This window comes from Poeciliopsis prolifica, unplaced genomic scaffold (genome assembly GCF_027474105.1).
Source record: "Poeciliopsis prolifica strain line A6 unplaced genomic scaffold, Auburn_PproV2 SCAFFOLD066, whole genome shotgun sequence".
NCBI classification, from domain to species: Eukaryota; Metazoa; Chordata; class Actinopteri; order Cyprinodontiformes; family Poeciliidae; genus Poeciliopsis; species Poeciliopsis prolifica.
The window spans coordinates 462,501-485,083 of NW_026562441.1; the positions used below are offsets into that span (position 1 = coordinate 462,501).

The 22,583-nt window shown below is 37.0% G+C and overlaps 1 protein-coding gene and 1 pseudogene across 1 annotated transcript in view; both read right to left on the reverse strand.

Moving 5' to 3' along the window:
- The window catches only part of LOC129351275 (serine/threonine-protein kinase DCLK2-like), a 20,707-nt gene extending 14,966 nt beyond the window's left edge, over positions 1–5,741 (reverse strand). The window contains exons 1-2 of the mRNA XM_055020169.1: positions 5,466–5,741; positions 4,120–5,107 (exon numbers count right to left, since the gene is read on the reverse strand). Coding sequence (XP_054876144.1) covers positions 4,120–4,549 — 430 coding nt within the window. The 5' untranslated portion in view covers positions 4,550–5,107; positions 5,466–5,741. The remainder of the gene's footprint in view (positions 1–4,119; positions 5,108–5,465) is intronic.
- A 4,987-nt stretch (positions 5,742–10,728) lies between these two features.
- On the reverse strand, positions 10,729–20,378 carry LOC129351274 (protein NLRC3-like; annotated as a pseudogene).
- Positions 20,379–22,583: the final 2,205 nt, after the last annotated feature.

Sequence of the window (22,583 nt, forward strand, 5' to 3'; positions counted from 1 at the left end):
TATAACAATCTATAATCTATAAGAATGTGTGAAACTTATATATTTTTCTTACATTACAAACTGTCTTCTTGTTTGTTTTCAAAATACATTCAAGAAAATACATTTATTCTTTTTAAAACCATTTTGTTTTTTCTTTCATTCTGAAACCAGAAAATAGAAAACATTTCCCTGTAGTAGATATTCCTGAGTTTTTAAAAAACTTTTTCAATAATGTCATGTAGATTTTATAGTTTAAAATCTACCAGAATTAAATAGAAATCCATTCTTTGTCCCTTGGTGGGACATTAACAGAGCAAGATAGATCTACACAAACACAAAAATATTAAATATGAAGAATATCACACTGAACAGAAACAGCTAAATTACAACCTGACATAATCTGCAGTTATTAAAACAAAATACTCCGATCCAAAGAAATGTGCAACTGAGTGAAATTATTTATAAAAGTGACCAAATGTGCATTTAAAATGTGCAGCTATTTAAAAAGAAAAAGTGACAATAAAACTGTGCAAACAATAAAAATGTCTGAATGACGACAGATGAGGAAAAACTGCAAACTACATCAGAGATTTAAAGACTTTTTGAGTTTGTAGGGAGAAATGATGGATATAGAGACCAACAGCGGCTGGGGGGAAATATTTAATTTAGCAGGACCAACAGCAAAAATGTCCCTTTAGGAACATAAAACTTGTCTTTCCCTCAACCAAAGTCAACAGTTACCATAAAGGACGTTTAACAATAACCAACACAAAAGACTAATACAGGTTTATCTGCCTCCTCATCATCGCTGCATCTCTTTATCCGTCATATTTCTGCCTCCAGACGTCACAGACGCACCTTCCCTCCTCTGCCTCCGTCTCTCCAGGCTTTGTTCAGTGACCTTGTCTCTCCATGTGCCGACTTTCACTCTGCGATTCAAATGAGCTGGACAGAGTCGCTCTGGGTTGTTATACAAATACCTCAGTGACTAAACGCAAAAACACTCCGGGCCGATTCAGCCGGGCCACCAGAACACCCCGGTTTCATTCTGGCTTTACAAAAACACTGGATGGGAGCCCAAACATTCAGGCTGCGTTCACACCAACCCTGTTAATCCGTTTTAATCAAACTTTAGTTCGTTAGCCTAGAAAGTTTGATTCGTTTGGACCAAAAATGTGAAGTCTGGTAAATCTAAAAGCCTCTGTGTCAGTTTGGTTAAAGTGAACTCTGGTGCACATGTATAGAAAAGTGAAATATTTAAGCAAACCAGAGAGCGCTCAAAGAGCAGAAGGAGCCTGCAGTGCAGGGCATGCTGGGTAAACCAAAGCAGACGAGGCAGCTTGGCACTAACAGAAGAAATGGGTCACTGTTTTTGACAAAACAGAAATCCTACAATCGCTAAAGTCTGACGCCACTGCGTTTTAGTTTTCATTTCATGAAAAAGGTCTTCAGTAGTTTTCGTGTCATTTCTTGTTGCAGCGCCTCCACAGGCGAGGAGGGGAACGGGTTTTCCAAATGTTTGGTTCGATTGACACAGTGTGAACCACAGCAGCTGAAAATGTAACAAATCAAATCAAACCGAATCTACTGGACTTTCAGGTGTGAAAACACCCTTAACTTTTGCTGCCATTTTCCCTTTTTCTTCTCAGTAATGCTGCTTCTTAGAGCTTTTCACTGATTAACTCCACCAGAAACATGCTGGGTGGAAAGCAGCCAATTAATCAACAGAATGCCTTCATGTGTTTCCAGACAGAAGTTGTAAATGATGCATTTCCCACTTTGGACACTCGGATTAAATCCGTCACAGTCCATTCTGTGTGTTAAGTGCTCAGAGTGATGCCTCTGTCTTTTAGAGCATCTCCGGCTGAACGGCTTCCTGCCCACTAATGTTCATTAGAAGAGCTTACAACCAGTCCAGCATCAATATTGATGATAAACTGCTGATACTAAGCTGCTGCTGCTGCTGCTGACATTGGAGACATTGGTAAAATTACCCAGATATATTATTTATATCTGGGTATGGAGGCTTTTTATCGTCTTTACAGTTTCAACATTTTGTTTATATTTCAGTTTTGACAAAGAAGTTTCTAAAATATTTTGAATTCAATGTGGAAATTTAAGCCAGCCGAGTTGAGGTCTGAATATTAGTGTCTGAGCTCCCTTGAGACTTTCTGTATTGATTAGGAAATACTTCTTCCTCCCTTGATGTACACAGAGATAATAATTCAAGTGTTTGCATAACAAACGCAGGTAAAGAGCAGGATGACAGAATGAAGGCTTGATGTTATCAATCGATATTATGGATAGTTATTTGGCCACAAAGGAGAAAATGTTTGACATGTTTCAGCTGTTTGCAATAAATTATAATAATGAAGAAAATAGTTCAAGATCTCAGGTCATTATTTAAAAAGATTTAACCTTCAGAAGTACCGATTGTTTAGATTCTCAAAGTACTGTAAAATCTAAAAGTACATTGGTTATTCTCATAGTTTGTATTAGAGTCTGATTTTTGTTGTTTTTTAAGAGATAAAGCTCATTATAAAAGTTGTTTCTGAACTAGAGCTTCTTTCCATACATTTAGTATATCCTCGGTGCACAAAGTCGCGTTATCACAGATCCTTCCTCTTACGATTAGTCAGACCTTAACAAACTAAATAAGAGTTAAATCCAGCTGCTTTCCATTATGTTACTGTTTTAATCACAAATATCTTGTACTTTACACGACCAGTTGCACATTTCTTTTTGAACAACGTAGCAGGAGTGGCCATTTATCGTATCATTCATTTATTGTGAAAGATTTTATTATGGTAAGAATTTAGATTTACATTTATTTAGCCTGATAAATTTCAATCACTGAAATGTTAGTTTTACTATTTTCTTAACTGTTTGCTCCATGAGAGCATCATCAAATATCAGTAAGTTAAAAATATTAGTAAATGCAATTAAAAATTATCCAGTTCAGTGATTTAAATCACACAAAAATGCTAACAATCAACATTCCTGCCATCTTTAAGATTCCCTGCGGATGTTCAGCACACAAACAGAACTGACTGAAATCTGGAGCTTAACTTTTGGTTTGGTTCTTACAAAGTCTGTTTGAAAAAACATTTTTAAAAATCTTTGAAAGCTCTGTTCTTATACTGGTGCAAACAAAGGACTCTAACTTTACCATTTATATTGGTAAGTTTTCACTGAGGCTGTTGAAAAGCTGCAGGTCCAGCCAGACTCTGTTACTCAGACTGACGTCTCAGTTCATCAGTCAGAGCACCAGAGATGTTGCTCCCAGCCATCAATAACACATGTTGCACCATGTTGCCCAAGGCTGCACTTACTAAGAAATCTGCTGGGTGATATTATCAAATTTAGTGGTTATGATACGTTACATTTGGAATAAGAGTTATTTTAAAACATTTAAATGATGTAAGACTAATTTATAATCTCTATATTCTTGTTGGAGCTAAAAACTGGTAAGTAAAACCAGTTTTACTTCTGCACAATGTACTATGTGTCTGCCATCTCGATAGGCATGTGATCAATATCAATAGATAATACGTCCGACACAACGTTCAATAATTTCACTGAACCAGAACCGCACAGCATTCTGGGGGATGTAGGCAGAGAAAAGGCTTTCACTCTTTGGTTACCTAGCAACCCACTCACTCTTTGGTTACCTAGCAACCCACTCACTCTTTGGTTACCTAGCAACTACCTGTTAAATAACTTGCGCAACACTGGTTTCAGGTTTTGTCACCGCGCCTCAAAACTGCATAAAAATAAAAAACAACGGCGCTTGAGAGGAAACTGGAACAAACCGTGATGGACACATAACCAGTTTGGCAGTAAAAAAAAATTAATAATCATCTATTTTACTGATATAAAACCCTGATATCAAGATTGAAATGTTCTTCAGCCATATTGTCCAGACTTATAATACGATCCCTACATTTGTAAAAGTGTAGGGGTCATATTATAACGTCACAATGATGGAAACATTGTGAGGTTTTGAAATGAGCCAATACTGTCATCATCATCCTAAGTATCGTTCACACTAAGCAAAAATCCAGATGAATACCTTCAGCTTACCCTACTTGGCCTTAGCTGATGTATCAGAAACCCAATCCTGAAATAAAGGAGTCTTACCTTCCACCAGTTCGTCCATACTGGTAATCTTCTTGCTGCCATCTATGGTGTAGATCGTACGAACTCCTTGTGGCAGATGAAGGTTGTCTGCTAATGATCGAGTAAGCTCCATCAGCAGCGCGTCGTACGACCGGAACCGGTCACTAGAAACAGCGTACACCAGGCCCTTAAAGTACCGATCCCCATTGCGGTAGAACCGGACCTTCTTGGCCCGCTTCTCTGAGGTGAGGGCCTGCAGGGTGCGGGTCCTGTAGTAGCTGCAGTTGGTGCTGTGGGCAGGACTGGGAACCAGGCTGCTGCCCCTGGAACTGGGGCCGGAACCCCCACCGCTGCCGGTGGAGTCATCCCGTTTGGGTCGGGTGGAGCGTCCCCGGCGGACCTTGTTCCGTTCATCGAAATGCTCCAACTCAAGGGTCTTACTGAGAGACATGGCGGATGAGGTTACAGTTGCACTCAGAGTTCATCTGATTTAAGATTCATATTCCAATACACAAAACGAGTCAATTCTTAGTCAAGTGGTCCGAACCCAGTTCAAGAGGACAACTATTCCCCTTCAAACCAGTCACCTTTGGTCCTCAAAGTATTAGGATTGTAAATCTAGTTATGATCTAGTGTCACCAATTCTGGTCCAGTGTAGTTCAGGAATATGTCTTCAGATTGGGATATGGTGTAAATCCAGTGGTCCTCTACGGTACAGTGGACCTTAAAAATGCCAAGCTAAGAATTTAGCCAATCAAGAACCTCAGAGTTCTGGATGAACACTAAGAAGACTTGCCAATCATCTTAGACCTCCTATATTCAATCCCTGAGGCTGATTCACTGCAGTCTCACTGACCCAACCATAACCTCTGCTGTCTGGCTTTCGAACAAACCAAGCGAAACCAGTCCTGCTGTAAACCCTAATCAATAAACCATTATCACTCTGATCCAGTACATTTTGGGTTTTTTGGCACAGGTCAAAGTTCAATCCTCAGTGTCCCATCCATCCCTGAAAAGACATACAAAAAAAAGACAATCAGATGGTTTGAACTAACAAGACAGATTCACCCAATCATGTTGGGTTTCACTGGAGGATGCTAAATATCACCACAACATGATATTTAATCTTTTTGTTTTTTAAAAAAAAAGAACATTTAGGTCAAATGGGTTGGTTTGTCCACGTTTTGCGAGGACATCCTGTAGGGAAAATCCATTTAAATGAAGAACAAAATGTTGGGATGATTATAAAACCTGAGTACAGTTTGTCTCTCTCTCTCCATCTCATTGACTTTATCCATCAATCCGCCGCTGCTGCTGCTGCTAAGCTGCTGACAGACCCTGACAGGCAGACAGAGGGAGGTACCTACCAATAATGCCGTGAAACCGGTTTGTTGCTAAGGAGCCTTTCTCCTCTTCCTCCCCCTTCTCACCGCCGCCGCGTTCCGGACCGTTCCGGCGGATCCAGTTGGGGCGAACCGCAGCGGCCGAGCCTAGCGGCGCCGAGCCTGTGGCTCAACCCGGGACTAGGAGATGCAGCGGCGGCCGCTTTCACCTGCGGAAGAGCGGGATGCGCGGAGCGAGGCGGCAGACAGCAGCATGGCCGCTGCAGCAGAGAGGAGACACCGGCTGGATCCACCCCGCCCTCCCCGTCCTCTCCGCGGCGGAACGTGAACAAACGTCCCTCCTCCTTCTCCCCTTCTCTCTCTCTCTCTTTCTCTCTCTCTCTCTCTCCCTCTCTCTCTCTCTCTCTCTCTCTCTCTCCCTCTCTCTCTCTGTCTCTCTCTCTCTCTCTCTCCCATTGTCTGTCTCTCTACCGTCTCTCGCCTCTCTCTCCTTTGTCTGCTTCTTCTCTTAATTAATAATCACTTTAAATGGAGGTATTGAGTAAAAACCACTTTACACTGTAAACAGTTCAATATATATTATTACATTTGTTTAATAAACTTAAAGTTTACTTCATTTATTTATACATGTTACATAATATTCACTTTTTTTATTTTCGTTCCTCTTTAAAAAATGAAAAAAAGCTATTCTTAGTGTAAACAAGTTTAACCACAAGACAAAAGAAGGTGGAACAGCAGCATTTTGGTATAATAGCGCCCTCTGCTGGTGAAAACTGGTTAAAGCCATAATAAAGTATTCAGTTAAATTAATAAATTAATTTATCTGAATACTAAGTCAAGAATATTAAGTCAATTATAATTTAAATTGGGCTAAATTATAAGTTTTCTAGTTATTAATGCATTATACCAGTGGAAGGAAAAATATACATTGATTTGTTTACTTTATTTAATACTTTAGTTAAAGTCTTTTATTTATTTAGCTTTATCATTTTGGTATATTTATTATTTATTTATTTTTATTATCAGGAGTAGTATTTCAAAAAGGCTCTTTCCCCTCTTTATATATTTTTCTATTCAGTTTAGTATTTTAGAAATCAATATTTATTCATTGATTATTTTAATTTCATTATTAGAATAAATAAACTGTAAACTCTATTCATCAGTTTACATTGTCTTAATTATGTTGTAAATGAATTTTTTTTAGAATTTGATGCAGATATTGCTTTTAAAATCCTCTTTTTTCCTCCTTTCTGACATTAATTTTTTTAACTAATTAAAAAAAATCTTAATTTTTATCTGTTTGAAACATGAGAGTTGATTTATAACTACTGGCAACCCAACATGATTTACTGATCAACTACGTATTGATTACAACTAAAGCAGAAGTAAAAGCCAACAGAGAGCTATAAATATGTCTTATATTAAATTACAGGGTTAAACTGAAGGTGTGATACTTTCTGTTGCTGTTATGAAGTCAGGAGAAAATCTGTTACTTGTTCACAAGATTTGTTGCTGTGGTTAAAATAGAAGTTATATAAGCAAAGTGCAGCCTTTTTTTTTACAGCTGAGGTTTTAAAATATAAACTTTATCTTTAACAGTTTCAAAAATCATTTAAACCTGATTCCATTATGCCATTATTTATGCAAACAAAAGTATAAGAGCATTTTTTACATTCATTCCTTTCAAACAGACCAGAACACCTGGTGTTTGGATCATTATCCTGTGTCTGGATCACACCTGCTTCTTTTTGTCTTTTCCGGGACTTTTTTCTTTGTTATTATCCTGGATGAAGGCCGAGACCCCACCCTGATGGGATGGGGTTGACAGCTGGGATCCGAGGCAGAAAGAAAGGACACACCCAGAAACCACTGAACCATTAATAACCAGGTTCACAAACAATGATGCTCTGACACACAAGCAAAGAGAAAACAGCCTTTAATTTAAAAAATAAACCAGGAAACAGGTTTAATGGCAGTGTTAGGAGAGATTTGTCTTTAGATTTGGTGCAAACTGAGTAAAACATGTCAAGACGAGTAACAGATTAGCAAGTAAATTAATCTTCCTGGGATCAATATCACTTTACATTTTTGTTGTAATTATAAGGTAACACATCAATCTTCCAGAGGAGCACTAATCTCAAAATAAGGAAGTAAAATTTAAAAAGCGAAACTTTCATGATTTGTATAGCTGACAAGTCAAAAAATGTGTTACCTTAATAAATAAATTCACTATAATCGCCCACATTCATGATTTGTATATACAAATATAAACAAACAGAAGGGATTTGGCTCACTTATTTTTCTTTATTAATTTCATATCTGCATTTTTCTAACCAGATGTAATTTTATTGACTGAAAACATATGTGTCATTTTCATGTATTTGACTAGAGCATCTTAGTTTAAATCTCTAAGTTGTTAAGTAATTTTGACAATTCATCTGAAAGCAGAAAGCCTGAAAGTCCCATCATTCAATGTGATATTTCTAAAGATTTTATATAATGCCTTAGTTATATTAATTGTGATTATATTCCTTGCTTAGTCCAGTTAATTTCAATAAAACCCTGATAACTCAGTGCTGCCCCCTGCTGGTAGAAATTATTTGCAAAAATTAGCTGGATTTGCTCGTTTTTGCAAAGAATCAAGTGTTAAGTCAGAAGAGAAATGACCAGATCAGGAACGTTTGTTAAAATAAATTATAATAATAAAACACACAATTTTATCATTTTTAAAAATTGTTTAATCTCAAACACAAAAAACAAAAGTTTATACATTGTTATAAAAACAAAACAAAAACATGAATTCACACAAACGGAGCACCAAGCAGAGCTTTAATGGAACAATTTGAATCTTCGGATGAAACATTTTGAACCAGATGACACTTTAAAAATAACTGACTTTAAGGTAACAATCACTACAAATCTTCACAAATGTTTTATAACTCATACAACAGTCAAAGTAGAAAATGAATGAGGTGATACAGATTTTTTCTTCATCTATCTTTTCTTTCAAGAAAAAACTTTGAAGAGAAAAAGTTATTTGGTGAAATGCTGAACAAAAACCACCATCTGGTTTGTAATGACACTGGAATCTGAGCTAAAACACCAAGTCACATGAGAACAAAGTTTTAAAAAATACACACTTCCCATTCAGCTGGAGCAGATTTCTGCCACTGACAATAAAAATGCTAATAACAAAAACAAAGCACTAATGTAATCCTTAGGAAGAAATTGTAAACTTTGTTATAATTTAACAGACATGCAGAAGAGTGTAGGATGTTTTGTATGAGGCTTTAACTGCAAAAGTAAAAACTTGAAGAAACAATGTTTACTAAAAGAAAAAGTTACAACTCTCCTCGCTGTTATCCCCATATTAGAGCATAAAATTAACTTGATTAGCCAAAGTTTTTTGACTTAGTTTCACAAACCACACAGAGGCCTGATTATTGCCTGGTGTAAATAAATCACTTGAATATCATCTGTTCACAACACAAACCAAACATCTAGAACTGCATCCAGCAGTTTATGAAAGAACTCAAAGTTACATCTAAAGCCTATTGAGGCCCATTCGCCTCAATTAAAGTAAGAGAACTTGATTTGATAATAACAAAGACGTACTTCTCCAAAACTAGAGTTTATAAAAAGCCATTTCACAATTTCCCAAAATACATCTTGATGATGATCAAAATGATTGCCTAAAGTACTCTTGTGAGAAATTTCTTTATTTCCTATTGTCCTAATGAATACTAGCAAGTTTGATGAGTCAATTGGACGCCCAGCTCTGTTTCTTCACCATCAGGAAAACTTTAACAGACTCTGTGTGGGACAGAGAGTCACAGTCATGCTGCACATCCTCATGACTCTTATCATCTCAGTGTCGCATGATGTCAATGTCAGCTTTGTTTCCCGTCGATCAGATTACTGTGAGGTACTGAACACGCCATCATGAAAACTGATCTTCATTCAAACATGTCCGACAGGCATCCGCTTCAAATACGTATCGAGTCCTTCTCGAACATTCACGGACCGCCAGGGAGTGAAGTACACCCGAGTATGTTGGGGCATTAAGTGTGACAAAAATAATAAGAACAAATGAATCTATAGGGAGACATTACATTTAAAATGGGTGCATGCTGTGATGGCGCAGGAGGCCACAGCACCGTTTGGAGGCCTCAGTCCTCGACGCGGACATTGTGGGTTCGACTCCCGGTCCCGGCGACCTTTGCTGCATATCTTCCCCCTCTCCTCACTGTCTTTCCTGTCTGCCTATTGTCAAAAATACAAGGCACTAGTGCCGTAAAAACTCTTCAGAGAAAAAATAGTTAAAAAAAAAAAAACATCTATTAACTGGATGTTCATGTTTGAACATCCAAAGCTGTTAGCAGTTGGAGCCATTAACCTGTGAAAATAATACAAGATATTCCAAATAGTTTGGCTGTCTCTCTTTTCTTTCTTTCCTTCTTACAGAAATTTTTTCTCATGTTATTGTTTTAGAGCAGACATGGAAAGTTCATGTTTCCCTCTGGAGTTTTAGCACATTAGTTTTTGTACATTTGTATCTTAAGATATTATATTGTAGCAGGATAAGTTTTCACAGTGCCGCATGTGCTGCATAGTGAACACTTTATTATTGTGAGGGACAATAAAACATGCTGTGCCCTCTGTGGGCTCCATAGTCAGACCTCACACAGCAACAGACAATACAACAGATACCAATGAGTCCAAAATCAACTACAGAGATTTCAAAACATGTAGCTTATAGAAGACATTCTGCAAATGGAGCAGTTTTCATGTACAGAAAACATATTTTTAAGCTATCAAACACTAATTAATTAGCACTTTATTACATAGTTATAGAGTTCAGATAAGCCAAAGGAAGAACCAGTTTATATTTTTGTTGCCTACATCTGCTTATTTACTTTTAGTTTGATTTTTATAGATTTTTTTGTTGTAAGGTCTAGGGAAGATGTTAATGTCATGAAGCAGCAGATATTAGAGAAACTACATTTAATAATTGTACATTTATGAAGTATAAAGAATAGCATAAAAAATAATTAATACAAATAAAAATCTTGTATAAAATTGCAAGGATATAGATGGTTTACTGTTAAATCTCCCATTTATTCATTTTAATCAATAAATGATCCGTCCCATTAGGAGCTATTTCAAACACCTGATAATTAGACCTCATCTTAATTATGAACCATGTTCTGCTTTACATAGGCCTGTCACAGTAAATAATAAATTAACTAATCACACGATAAATTGAAACAAGCTTAGTAATTTCCATTTTTATTCTCTTCTTTCTACCAAAAATGGCATGAAACAACGTAAAATCCGTATTTTATTATGGATTATAACAGCCTTAATTTACTGCACATATATATATACAAAATCTCCCCATTGTTTTCTGAGCTCAAAACAAAGCAGAAGAGTGAGGAAACAGTTTGACAGCAAGATAGAGAGGCTCTCTGAATGTTATATCTTTGAAGGTGTGGAGACGTAACACTCCACACTTTCTGAACTGTCCCTCACCTGTTCTTGAATTTCATTTTGACCAGAGAAGGATGTATATAACTCATGGCCCTTAGACAGATATCACAGTGATCCTGACATATGGACATATTGGTTTGTATTACTCAGTTTAAGTAATAGATAAAATCAACTTTTAAAAGTTGTTGTTTTTTTTGTATGTACTCATTTTATCTTTGATCAAGATGATTACAGTACGATAAATAAATGGTAAATTATTTACCTCGTTCTATTTCCTGTGTCTTACACTTTGTTGCGAACATTTGTGCTCTACACAGTAGATCTAAAGTAAGAAAATATTAAATAAAATGCAATCACAAGTCACAGTTTTAAATATATTAGTATTTTATTCCCTGATTGTTGTATAAAGTTTTCAGTGACAGCTTATATGTTTGAATAATGCACACCACATTTTAGCAGCAATGAATGAATCATAATACAGACACTTCATTGAATGACACAGTAGCTGTGTGCTTTGCATGTTCTGCAATGTAATAAAGCACTTTGAAATGCCTTGTTGATGAAATGTGCTATACAAATAAAATTTGATTTGATTTAAACAAGCAAAGTAGAAAACATTTTTAAATTTTCATATACTTTTCGAAAACCGAAAAATCTTTGATAAATATGTTTTTATAAATGTAATATATAATCTTATAATCTAAATATTGCTATAAATAAAGTATTGCCCCTTCCAAACAAAAAAACATACCAATGTCCAAATCAACTGTACAAATGCTCTCCTTCAGATATGATCCACAACACTGGCAAACTAAAGTCAAAGTAGTTAAAGTAGTTTAACTAAAAGTAATTTAACTGCTTTAACTTCACTTTCTACTCATGGAGTAATAAATACATTGTTTCTTATGGCATCAATAACCTTTTGCTAATGATCACTCAGGCATTTTGTTTTAAGTACAGCTCGTACTTTCTTTATCATCTCACCATTTTGCAAAGTAGAAAAGAGAATCTAAAAAAGATTTATGAACAGACATAGTTCCTCGGACCCGACTTCAGAGGAAATGAGATCTGGCTTTTCTGTTGCTGCTCCTGTTCTATGGAATAATTTACCTTTCCTGATTAGATCTGCCAACAGCCTTGATCATTTCAAATTGATCTTCAAAACTCATTTTTATTCTCCAGCATTTATTTGAAGTAGTGTTTTGATACTCTGTTTTTATCAATTTGTGTTGTTGTTCTTGTACATCAGGTTTACATCTTTTTTAAAGTGCTCTATAAATAAATGTGACATTGATATTTTGTCAACAGAGCAGTGCAAAGGAACAAGTTCCATTTCTGACAGTTTGAGAAATTCCTGAATCTCATCTTTGACTTTGTGATTTCTCATTTCAGTCACGGTCTGAAGAGATGGTTTTTTGTTCTAAGTGATCTCAGGTAAGTTAAGACTTTCTTGTCTGTATCTTCCCAGTCATCAAGGGGAGTCAGACTTTGAAGGAATCTCTGATTGGGTTCAACCAAATGAATCCATAGGGAGACATTAATTTTTACAGCACTCTATACATGTAAGCAGGACCCAGTTAAGTTATAAAATACAAAATACAGCAGATGATTGGGCTTTAAGTTCAACTGCAGAATACAGAGGATCACTAAAAGCCACTGTGAAAGTGTGAAGATGGATCAAACTGTCAGAGGAAACTCTGTAGAAAGACAGAGAACCAGCAGGCCGGTCCAGATACACCCCCAACCGACTGGTGCGTCTTCCCAGGGAAGACACGTTTACTCTGTCATCATGGTGCAAAACATGAAAACCGTCATCCGAACAAACCAAACACCAAGAATCCTTATTGTGCCCCATTCTGAAATCACTCATTGTGTCTTTCTTTCGGGCCTCCTCCTGTATGACCCGATGCTCAAAGATCCAGAGACCTCCACCTCCCAGTAGTGGCGTCTTGTCAGGCCCTGACTGCACAGCACCACCTGGTGGTGACCTGAGTTTTGTGGATCATCCTCCATCCAGCTCACCTTTCTGTTTCCTTCAGACAGAACCAGCTTCTGGCGTTCTGCATCACGACTGAAAGTGAGTTCACAGGCATCTAGAGAAAAGAATAAATCATTTAAACACAAATTCAGCCATCATGAGACAAATAATGCATTGATGTACATGTGACGTACATTTCCTAAAGCCAGGCTTCAATCTGTGAGTCCCTCCATCGTCGAGGCTGTAGAGGCAAAAGGTACACCAAATTAAGTTTATTGACACCCAGTTTAGGGTTTTAGTTCAGTTTTCCTACAGACAGTTTAGTTACTTCAGCTTTCTGAGCTTGTATTGTGGATCATCCCTCAGCTTAGAGAGTTTTTGCCAGCAGAGTCTCCTGGATGGTTGTAGCTCAGGTCCAGCTCCATCAGATGTGACGGGTTGGACTGAAGAGCTGAGACCAGATGATCACAACCCGTCTCTGTGACCAAACAGCCAGACATCCTAGGAAAAGAGTAGAAAACAGGAATAAACATGAAGATTGAGTGATAGAATGGTCAAATGGATGATCTTGATGCTCATGCTAGATATGGCAGACCCATGCAAATCAAATAATTTTCATAACTGATTTCCATACATTGTTCCCAAGTCAAACTATAGCTTCTGGGTATGAAATATCTCTTGTCAGTGGATGTTTTTTTAGCTCAGACTGGAGCCTGTTCTCTCATGAACCATGCTGTTCATGGTATTTCATGTGTTGTTACCTTAGTATTTCCAGTTTGCAGGAATTACTCGACAGTCCTCCACAAAGCACCTCCACTCCTGAATCTTTCAGGTCATTGTTGCTCAGGTCAAGATCCCTCAGAGCTGAGTAGAAAAACTTGAGGGCATTGGCCAGAGGAACCATCCAGTTCTTTGGAACTTTGCAATTTGCAAGCCTAAGTAAATGCATCACAAGACAATAAAGATTTATCTGACTTTAGTGAACAAATAAAAAATGTAAAAAGCCTACAGACACCAATAACGGAAATGAGAAATTGGTAAGTACGTCAAAACTTGATCCAGTCCTCAAGGGCTACTATCCATCAAATGAATCCATTACCAAGCCTCTGTAGAGCTCAATGACTTAATGCTGATGATGGAATTGAACCTTTTGATGGAGATTGTTGGGTAAGGGATGTATCCAAATGCTGGAGAATAGTAGCTCTTGAAGATTGGACTTGGGCATCCTGTCGTAAACAAAGAAACTGAAAAGGATTGCAAAGCGTACTCACACAACTCTTTTGCTGCTCCTAACAGCCGGTATCAACCTTCTTCTACCATCATCTGATGTGTTGTAGCTCTTCAGATCCAGTAAATCCAGATCATTCTTGGAGGCCTGCAGCATGTAGGCCAAAGCAGAGCAGTGCAAAGGAGACAGTTCCTTTTTCGAATGATCAGACAGTTTGAGAAATTGCTGAATCTCATCTTTGACTTTGTGATCTCTCATCTCAGTCATGGACTGGAAGATGGTGATACAGCTGTCTGGAGAGATGGTTTTCTTCGAAGTGATCTCAAGTAAGTTAAGATTTTCTTGTCCATCTCATCCCCTTCGTCAAGAGGAGTCAACAGACCCTGAAGGATTCTCTGATTGGGTTCAACCATCAGGCCAAGCAGGAATCGCAAGAAAAAGTCTAATTGACCATTCTTCTTCTCAAGCACTTTGTTGACTGTCATCTTTAGAAGATCAAGTAAAGGAATGTCTTTGTCTTCCACACAAAGGAACTTCCCAAGTTCTTTGGTTTCATTAGTTTTCAAGCATTCATAGACGTGCAGAGCTGCAAAGAACTCCTGAAGAGTCAGATGCACAAAGAAGAAAACTTTTTTCTGGGAGGAGACTTCCTCTTCTCGGAGAACAGTGTTACATAAACCAGAGAAGATTGTTGCTTCTGCTATACCAATGCCACAACCTTTCAGGTCTTCTCATAGAAGATGAGTTGGTTTTCTAGAAGCTGGACAAACGCGAGTTTCCCAAGTTTCAGAAGAAATTCTCTGTGAGTCTTCAGGAGCTTCTCCCGGTTTTTCTCAGGGTTCATGTCATACTTTCTGCTTCTACGTTTTGTCTGAGCAAAGACAAAATGTGCCATTAACTCTGTTAGAGTCTGGGGGATTTCGGTCTCTTCATTTCTGCTGAAGACTTCCTGGAATAAGACAGCAGAAATCCAACAGAACACTGGGATCTGGCACATGATGTCCAGGCTTTGTGAGGGCCGAATATGTGATGTTATCCTGTCAGTGAGACTGGAATCATCACCGAATCTCTTTCTGAAATATTCCACTTTCTGAGCATCAGTGAACCCCCTTATCTCTGTCACCATGTCGATGTACTCTGCAGGGATCTGACTGGCTGCTGCTGGTCGGGAAGTTATCCAGATGTTTGCCTCAGGAAGGAGGTCACCCTGGATCAGGTTTACAACAAGATCCCCTACAGATGCTATATGATCAAGAGAAGTTACTTTGGCTGAGTTCTGAAAGTCCAGTGGATGTCTGTTTTCATCCAGACCATCAAGGATCACTATGATCTTTGTTTTGGCGTAATCCTGGGAATCTTTTAGAGGTTGGAGAGACGGATGAAACTCAGTCAGCAGCTCATGGAGGCTTTTCTCTCCTACACTCAGATTCAGCTCTCGGAAAGCAAGACTGAAAACAAAGTCAATATCCTGGTTTGTTTCGTCTTCAGCCCAATCAAGAATGAACTTCTGAACAGCAAAGGATTTCCCAATTCCTGCAACTCCTTTAGTCAGGATTGTCCTGTTGGGTTTCTCCTGGGCAGCCACTGACTTGAAGAGCTCATTCAGGTTGACTGTAGAGTCATTCAGTGGTTGGTTTGGATGATCATTTTTGATCTGTCTGTACTCATGTTCTTCGTTTCGTCCATCATTATCTGCAGTGGTGATGAACAGGGTTGTGTAGATGCTTTTGAGGGAGCTGTGATGGTCACCATTACCTTCAGACGTCAAGGTGAGTTTATTTTTCATTGCTTTTTTAAGATTCATCTGTGCTTCCAGAGAGACGCTGTTACCTGAAATCAAATACAACACATATCACGTGTCTTACTGGTTACTTTAACTGGTCAATTTAAAATATTAGAACATATCAGAAGTACTAATAAATAGTGAATACATGCATTTTCTAACAAAGGTTTTATGAATGCATGGTTTATCTCAGCCTAACTATGACAGGTTAAACTAAATTACATCAATTGTGTTTTCTTGGATGCTTGTTTATTCTGTTTTTTCATAAATAGATACCAGTTTCAGACATAACAATATAACGACACTTCAATAAGAATTATCATCAGAAGTTTGAAATACACTAAATGCTCAGAGTAAATTAAGACGTTTCAGTTATTTGCTCTTTTTTAAATTGTAAATAGTCTCCTAAAACCTGATTCATGAGATGTTGTAGAAAATGTGAGAAAAGTCACATTTGTCGGTTTTCTTATCTTTGAATGAGATCATGAAGTCAAAGAAACTTGATCTTCTGCCCGCATAGTGAGAAAAAAAAGGCAGGTGTTTTAACTGTAATTTGAGTTCACAGCTGGAGGGTAAATAAGAAATTGGCTGCAAACCAAAACCAGCCCTAAGTTCACATTAACTTGTTTCTTTTCCCTTGATAAAGATTATTGTCACTAATTGATTAAAATAAATCTCCTTGTGTTGTACCTTGGTGCTGTACTGAAACTGAATTTAATATTCTTTTGTGCTTACCTCTGTCTTTCAGTGTGTTTTTCCTACATGTCTCTCCACACGTTAAGCAGGGCGAGTCTGTCGGTAAATCCGTCAGGCTCAAATCCAAACACTTCTTACATGATGGATGTCCACAAATAAGATAAAGCAAATCCTTCACAACCTTTTGACAAACTGAGCAGCTGCTCAGCTCCTTGCTGAATTTCAGACTGTAAATTAAAACAAACAGTTTCTTCAAAGGGAAAATAATAATTGCACATTAATATGAAGAGAAAATATCCACAACTTTGAACTAGAAAAATTAATGTCATTGTAATCTGTCACAAGGAATAAATAAATAGTCTAGGATCACTGAGGAAGGACTGAATTAGAAACAAAGTTGACATAATCAAAAAGAAAACAGTAATACTGAAACTAGAAACCAAACAGTTTTATCATTTTCTTGCTGCATTGGCGAAAACAAAAGCTCTTCTGAGCACATTCAGGATTTTCTTAATTAGTAACATAAATTGCACATACCGTTTTGATCTGGCTTTTCTAAAGTTAATTGGTGGACCCTTTGACCTGTCACTTCTAACAGACGCCGCTGGGGCCTGTTGGCTCATCTTCACTCTTCTGGGAACTAAAAAAACAAAATGTTTCTCAAGATTTGCATTTATTGATAGTTTATCACATTCATGTTGAGACGTTGGAGGCCAACTGTTATGAAAGAATATTTGACTACATTTGCAAGGCAGATTCACTTTACAAAAAGGAGATAGTACACTGCAAAAACACATTTTGGTCTAGTTCCTAAAGCAAATAAAATAAGTGAAACTGATAAGATCTGGCATCAAAGTAAGCAGGTTGTAAAAAATTAAATTATGATCTTGTAATTAAACTACTGTGAAGAAGTTTTATTCGTATTAAATGATGTTCCTTTATGTGTCATATAAATGTAATGTTTTTTGAATCACAGTCAAGGTTTTTTCTGTGCAGCTGCAAACGGTGTACAAACTAATGAACCAAGATGTGTCTACTGAAGTAAGTTTCCAGGGTTGCTGAACTTCCCCAGACAGTTATTTGGGAACTCGCTGTTTTTCCCTGCATGGAGATGGAGTGTTTAGTTTTCACCTCCCATAGACATTACAGTGAATGAACATACAAGGTTCCTTATGTTTTCCTTTGTTTCTTTTGTTTGGTCTTTGAAGATTGAGTCTCCGCCTCGGTAGTAAAGAGAGATGAATAAAGTAACTATGCAACTCTGGGTTCCTCAGAGCGGATCCTAATTTGTGCCTAATGCAGTGGATTTCTTGCTCTCCATCTGCAGATGTATTAAAGATTGTTTTTGCTCCCTGACTTTTGTCTGGATCTCAGTCTCTGAATTGTGCACTACACAATTTGGTGCATTGGCCGGGAACCTTCGCTGGTTCATCCAAGTCGGTGGACCTCAGGAGAGGGCTGATCACCAAACCTTCAAACTAGTTTTCCTCCAAACCGCTGGCAGGTCTGTCTGAGAAAAAAGGACTCTTCCTGTGCTCCACCAGGTTGGATCAGCCACGACAGGATAAAAACAGAGCTGAGAGGGGCTGCAAAACATCTTAAGGTTTGTAGGTCTATTAATTTAGACTGAGTTCTGTAGGTCTATTAATTTAGACTGAGTTCTGTAGGTCTATTTATTTAGACTGAGTTGTAGGTCTATCAAATTAGACTGAGGATTGAAGTCAACGTTTCAAATAAGCGTTTTAAATTGTAGAAGGTTTGCAGAATTACAATTAGAGAATGGGGAATTATGTGTTCAGTATTTGTCACAATGGCATAAATTTGGATTTTCTATTCATGGGTTATTTGAACCCGACTTTTTTGATAGTAATTTACTGCTACAGAAACAACAGCTGCTGAGAAAAAAGAAAAAGAAAAATCTCACTTGACCATTTACAAATAATGCAAGCACACACAAATACACTCAGAGTCTGGAAACAGGAATGAAAAAAAAAAAACACAACATAGATTTCAGATGGTTCAGAAAGCTGAAGAAAGAAAAAGAAACATGAGAAATCAGCTGAACAAGATAAGAAAAATAAGAAAACTAATGACTGTTTTGCTCTCCGTCTGCAGATGTATTAAAGATTGTTTTTGCTCCCTGACTTTTGTCTGGACCTCAGGCTCTGAATTGTGCACTTCACACTACACCCATATTATAACACAATGACATACAGAATAATTATGTTTTGCTGAAACTTGCATTTCATAAGCTATTAACACTTGTTACATTTTTTCTACTCGTGTCAAAACTATAATTACCAAACTGTGGGCCCTTCAGGTGATCTGGTCTTTGTTGCAGATTTCCTTGTCTTGCTCCGGTCAGACATTTGTTATGCTGCAGGAGATCAGAAATACTTTTATACTTATTTAATAACTCAGTTTAACTGCAGCTTCAAGAGGAACTAACATTTTTACAGGTTATGGTTTCTGGTTGCATATGTAGGTCAGCATAATGTGGAACATTTTACATGTGCTTAGTTTTGGTTTGTTTGTGAAAGTGTGATGAAGGTTAAATGAAACATGGTGTAATTTTAACAATATTTACTACAGGTTATAAATATTCTTCTGTTTTTGTAGTTGTTTTTATGTGAGGTGCACAGAGAAGTTATTGCAACAGAAATTAACCGTTACAACATCTGCTTCCTCTGCTTCCACTTCTTCTTCTTCTTCTGGGATGATGTTGAACTAAAATCTCACTACATGTTTCTATTTATTTCACAACTCTGCCACCAAAACAAAACACAAAATATCTTTAAACCAGCATGAAAAACTCAATTAGACGTTTCCACAGGAATAGATTAATATAAATATACATTCTGATTCTTGTGTAAAATAGTTACGAAAAGCTGAATAAGAGTAAAAGTGCAGGTTGTGGTGGGAAAATGTCAGAGCTTAAATAAACGTTAATTCAGAGATTATAGTTGATGATAGTTTTCTCAACAGGATTAAAGAAAAACTGAGCAGAGTTTAAGAGATTTCCAGCATTAAAGGTAAATATTGTTTCTGATATAGTGTGTTGTTAAGAATAAAATAAACTGGTCATCTTTAAAGTCAGGATGTTTTTGTTCTCATTGGTCTTCAGCAGCAGATGCTTGTCTGAGTTTTAAGAGGAAAAAAACAAAAGTAATGCATTTAACCCATCCACATGATATACAACCTGTATTTAATCAAACTTTAATTTATATCTGCACCAAACACATCAAAATATATCATTTATTTCCTTCTTGTCTAGTAGACGGTGAAATGATTAAATATTTCACAAAGAATACATTAATACATGCATAAATAATACATTTACACATTGTTGCGTTATAAATATACTGACAGAGTAATAATCTTCTTTATAAGAACATCTTGCGTCTTTACTACTGAAGTCTGTGCAGAAGAGAAAGGCTTGATCATTTATTCTGGCTAAACAAAAATTAATATCTTTGAGAGAAAGCTCTAATAAATTGATTATTGATGCCAACTAAAGCCCAGTTTAATTACTTTTTGGAATTAACAAACAAATCATTCATAAAAAAAATTATACAAATAAAAAAAAGATGTTTAGAGAACAAAATGAAACTTACTGGAATTTTACAAATATTGTTTTTGTTGTTCCTTCTTCTTTCCTTTAATTATAAAAAAATTAACAGCCTTAAATTTGTCCGTCCTGGAAAACTTGGTTCATCAACCTCTTTCTGCTTGAATGCATGTGGGGGAAAAACCAGACGTATCAGTTTAGAGGACCACGCCTCCACTATGGGCGGGTTTTTTTTATTCACCTTGGCGTCTGTTCATAACAAAAGATAAAGGATTTAGTTCGTTGAAGCTGTTGAATGGTTCCAAATTTCACCATCTGCTGTTTTGCCTTCATTGTTTGCATAAAACAGTCCAGCAGGTGTGTTAACTTTAAAGACAAATTGTCAACCGTTATGCAAATACTGAACAAATAAAAATACAACAAAACACATGCAACTGGTTTGTTGCGTCTGAATTTTATGTATCTAAATGCAAAGACGTGCAGATCAGGTTAAACAGCTCAGAAACGTTCTGGTTTGTCCCTCGTCTCTCATGTCTTTGTGGTGAACTGACGTTAAGTCCCACCCTAGACACCCGACCCTTCCTGTAGAACAAACATGAATATCTCAGTGTTGAAAAGACTTTTATTACGTGATTATCAATAAAAGTTGTTAATGCATAACATTTCAGTTGGAATAATTTCTTGTTTTTTTGCTTTCTTTCACATAAACTATGCAAATACACCCTGGACTATTTTGCATACATTGATCTGTTTTCTGTTTTGCTTCTTGCATTTTGCACATTAGTTTGTGGTGCTTTTGTATCCTAAAGGAAAACATGTAAAACTTAAATTACAAATTGAAAAGTCTTATAACAACCTTAAATTTCAGCAGAAAAGCCTTCAGTGTGCAAGGTGATCACTAAATACATTATTACTGCAAGGGAAAGAAATAAAAAATTAAAACGTCCTGTGTCCCTCGGTGGGACACAGAAAACATATTTTAAGCCAATATCTAATAAACAGTAGTTGGCTAACATTTTATTACAGTCCTAGTATACAGATACTGTGATCCAGAGAAGGAAGACATTTTATTTTTATATTTTTATTGCATTTATTTGATTATTAACTTTTTGGTTCATTTAGTTTGTTTTTGTTTGTTTTTTTTATAAAATCTAGGGGAAAAATAAATTATGTCAGAAACAGATGATAATAGTTCAACTACATTTAGTGACTCCACATTTATGAAGTATAAAGAATAGCATAAAGACAAATTAACACAGTCAGGTTTAACATCTATTAAACAGATTAAAAGACAAGAGATTTAGATTCTTTCTGACTCACGAGGAGAACAGACAGAGATGTGCTTTCAGTTACAATCTCCTACCGTCTGAAACCACATTTGTCTGCTCCTCTCTTTTTATTGTTTTCAGGATCCTTAATCACAAAGAACGCTGTAGCTCTAAAGGGAGGGGAAAACACTTCATCACATAGCTACAGCGCCAATGACAATCACTAACTAAAACACAAGGTATCTTACACTAGATAGACTCGTTCCAGACACAGAGTTAAACAAAACAAGTTGTACATCTTCATGATCAGTTTTATAACAATCTAGCCGATCAAAGAGGCCTTGCTTCCCGCTGAGAGATAAACCTGCAGAAACCTGTTGATCAATGCTTTCCTTCAGTGAGGCCTTCTGAGAATCAGAATAATTCAACAATACAGAAACATTCTTAATGCTAAGATGAAATTAAACAATAAAAGCATATAAGAAAAGACACATTATAAAGATACATAAGAATAACAAATATTTAATAACATCACAATTTATCCAACACATACTAATTAACATCCATCCATTTTCTGTTCACCCTTCTCCCTAACGGGTCGGGAGGTGCTGCTGCCTCTCCATCTGCGTTCCGGGCGAGAGGCGGGGTCACTGGGGTCACCTGGACAGGTCGCCAGTCTGTCGCAGGGCAACACAAAGACAAACAACCATAAACACACTCACACCTAGGGAGAATTTGGGAAGGCCAATCAACCTGACAGTCATGTTTTTGGACTGTGGGAGGAAGCCGGAGAACCCGGAGAGAACCCAGCAGGGAGAACATGCAAACCCCGTGCAGAAAGACCCCGGGCTGGGAATCGAACCCAGGACCTTCTTGCTGCAAGGAAACAGCGCTACCCACTGCACCACTGTGTAGCCCCACAAATTAACATTTTTGTATAAATTTGTAAATATACATTGCAGATGTTATTCAACATGCCTCACTAACATCAAACTAATTTGACGTTAGATTCATCATCTACAGTGTTGGAGTACAACAGTCTACCATTAAAATGTATTTAAATATTTACAAACACTCAAAACAAAGTAAAGTTGTTTTACTGATGTTTACCTGAATACTGTTCTAAAAACC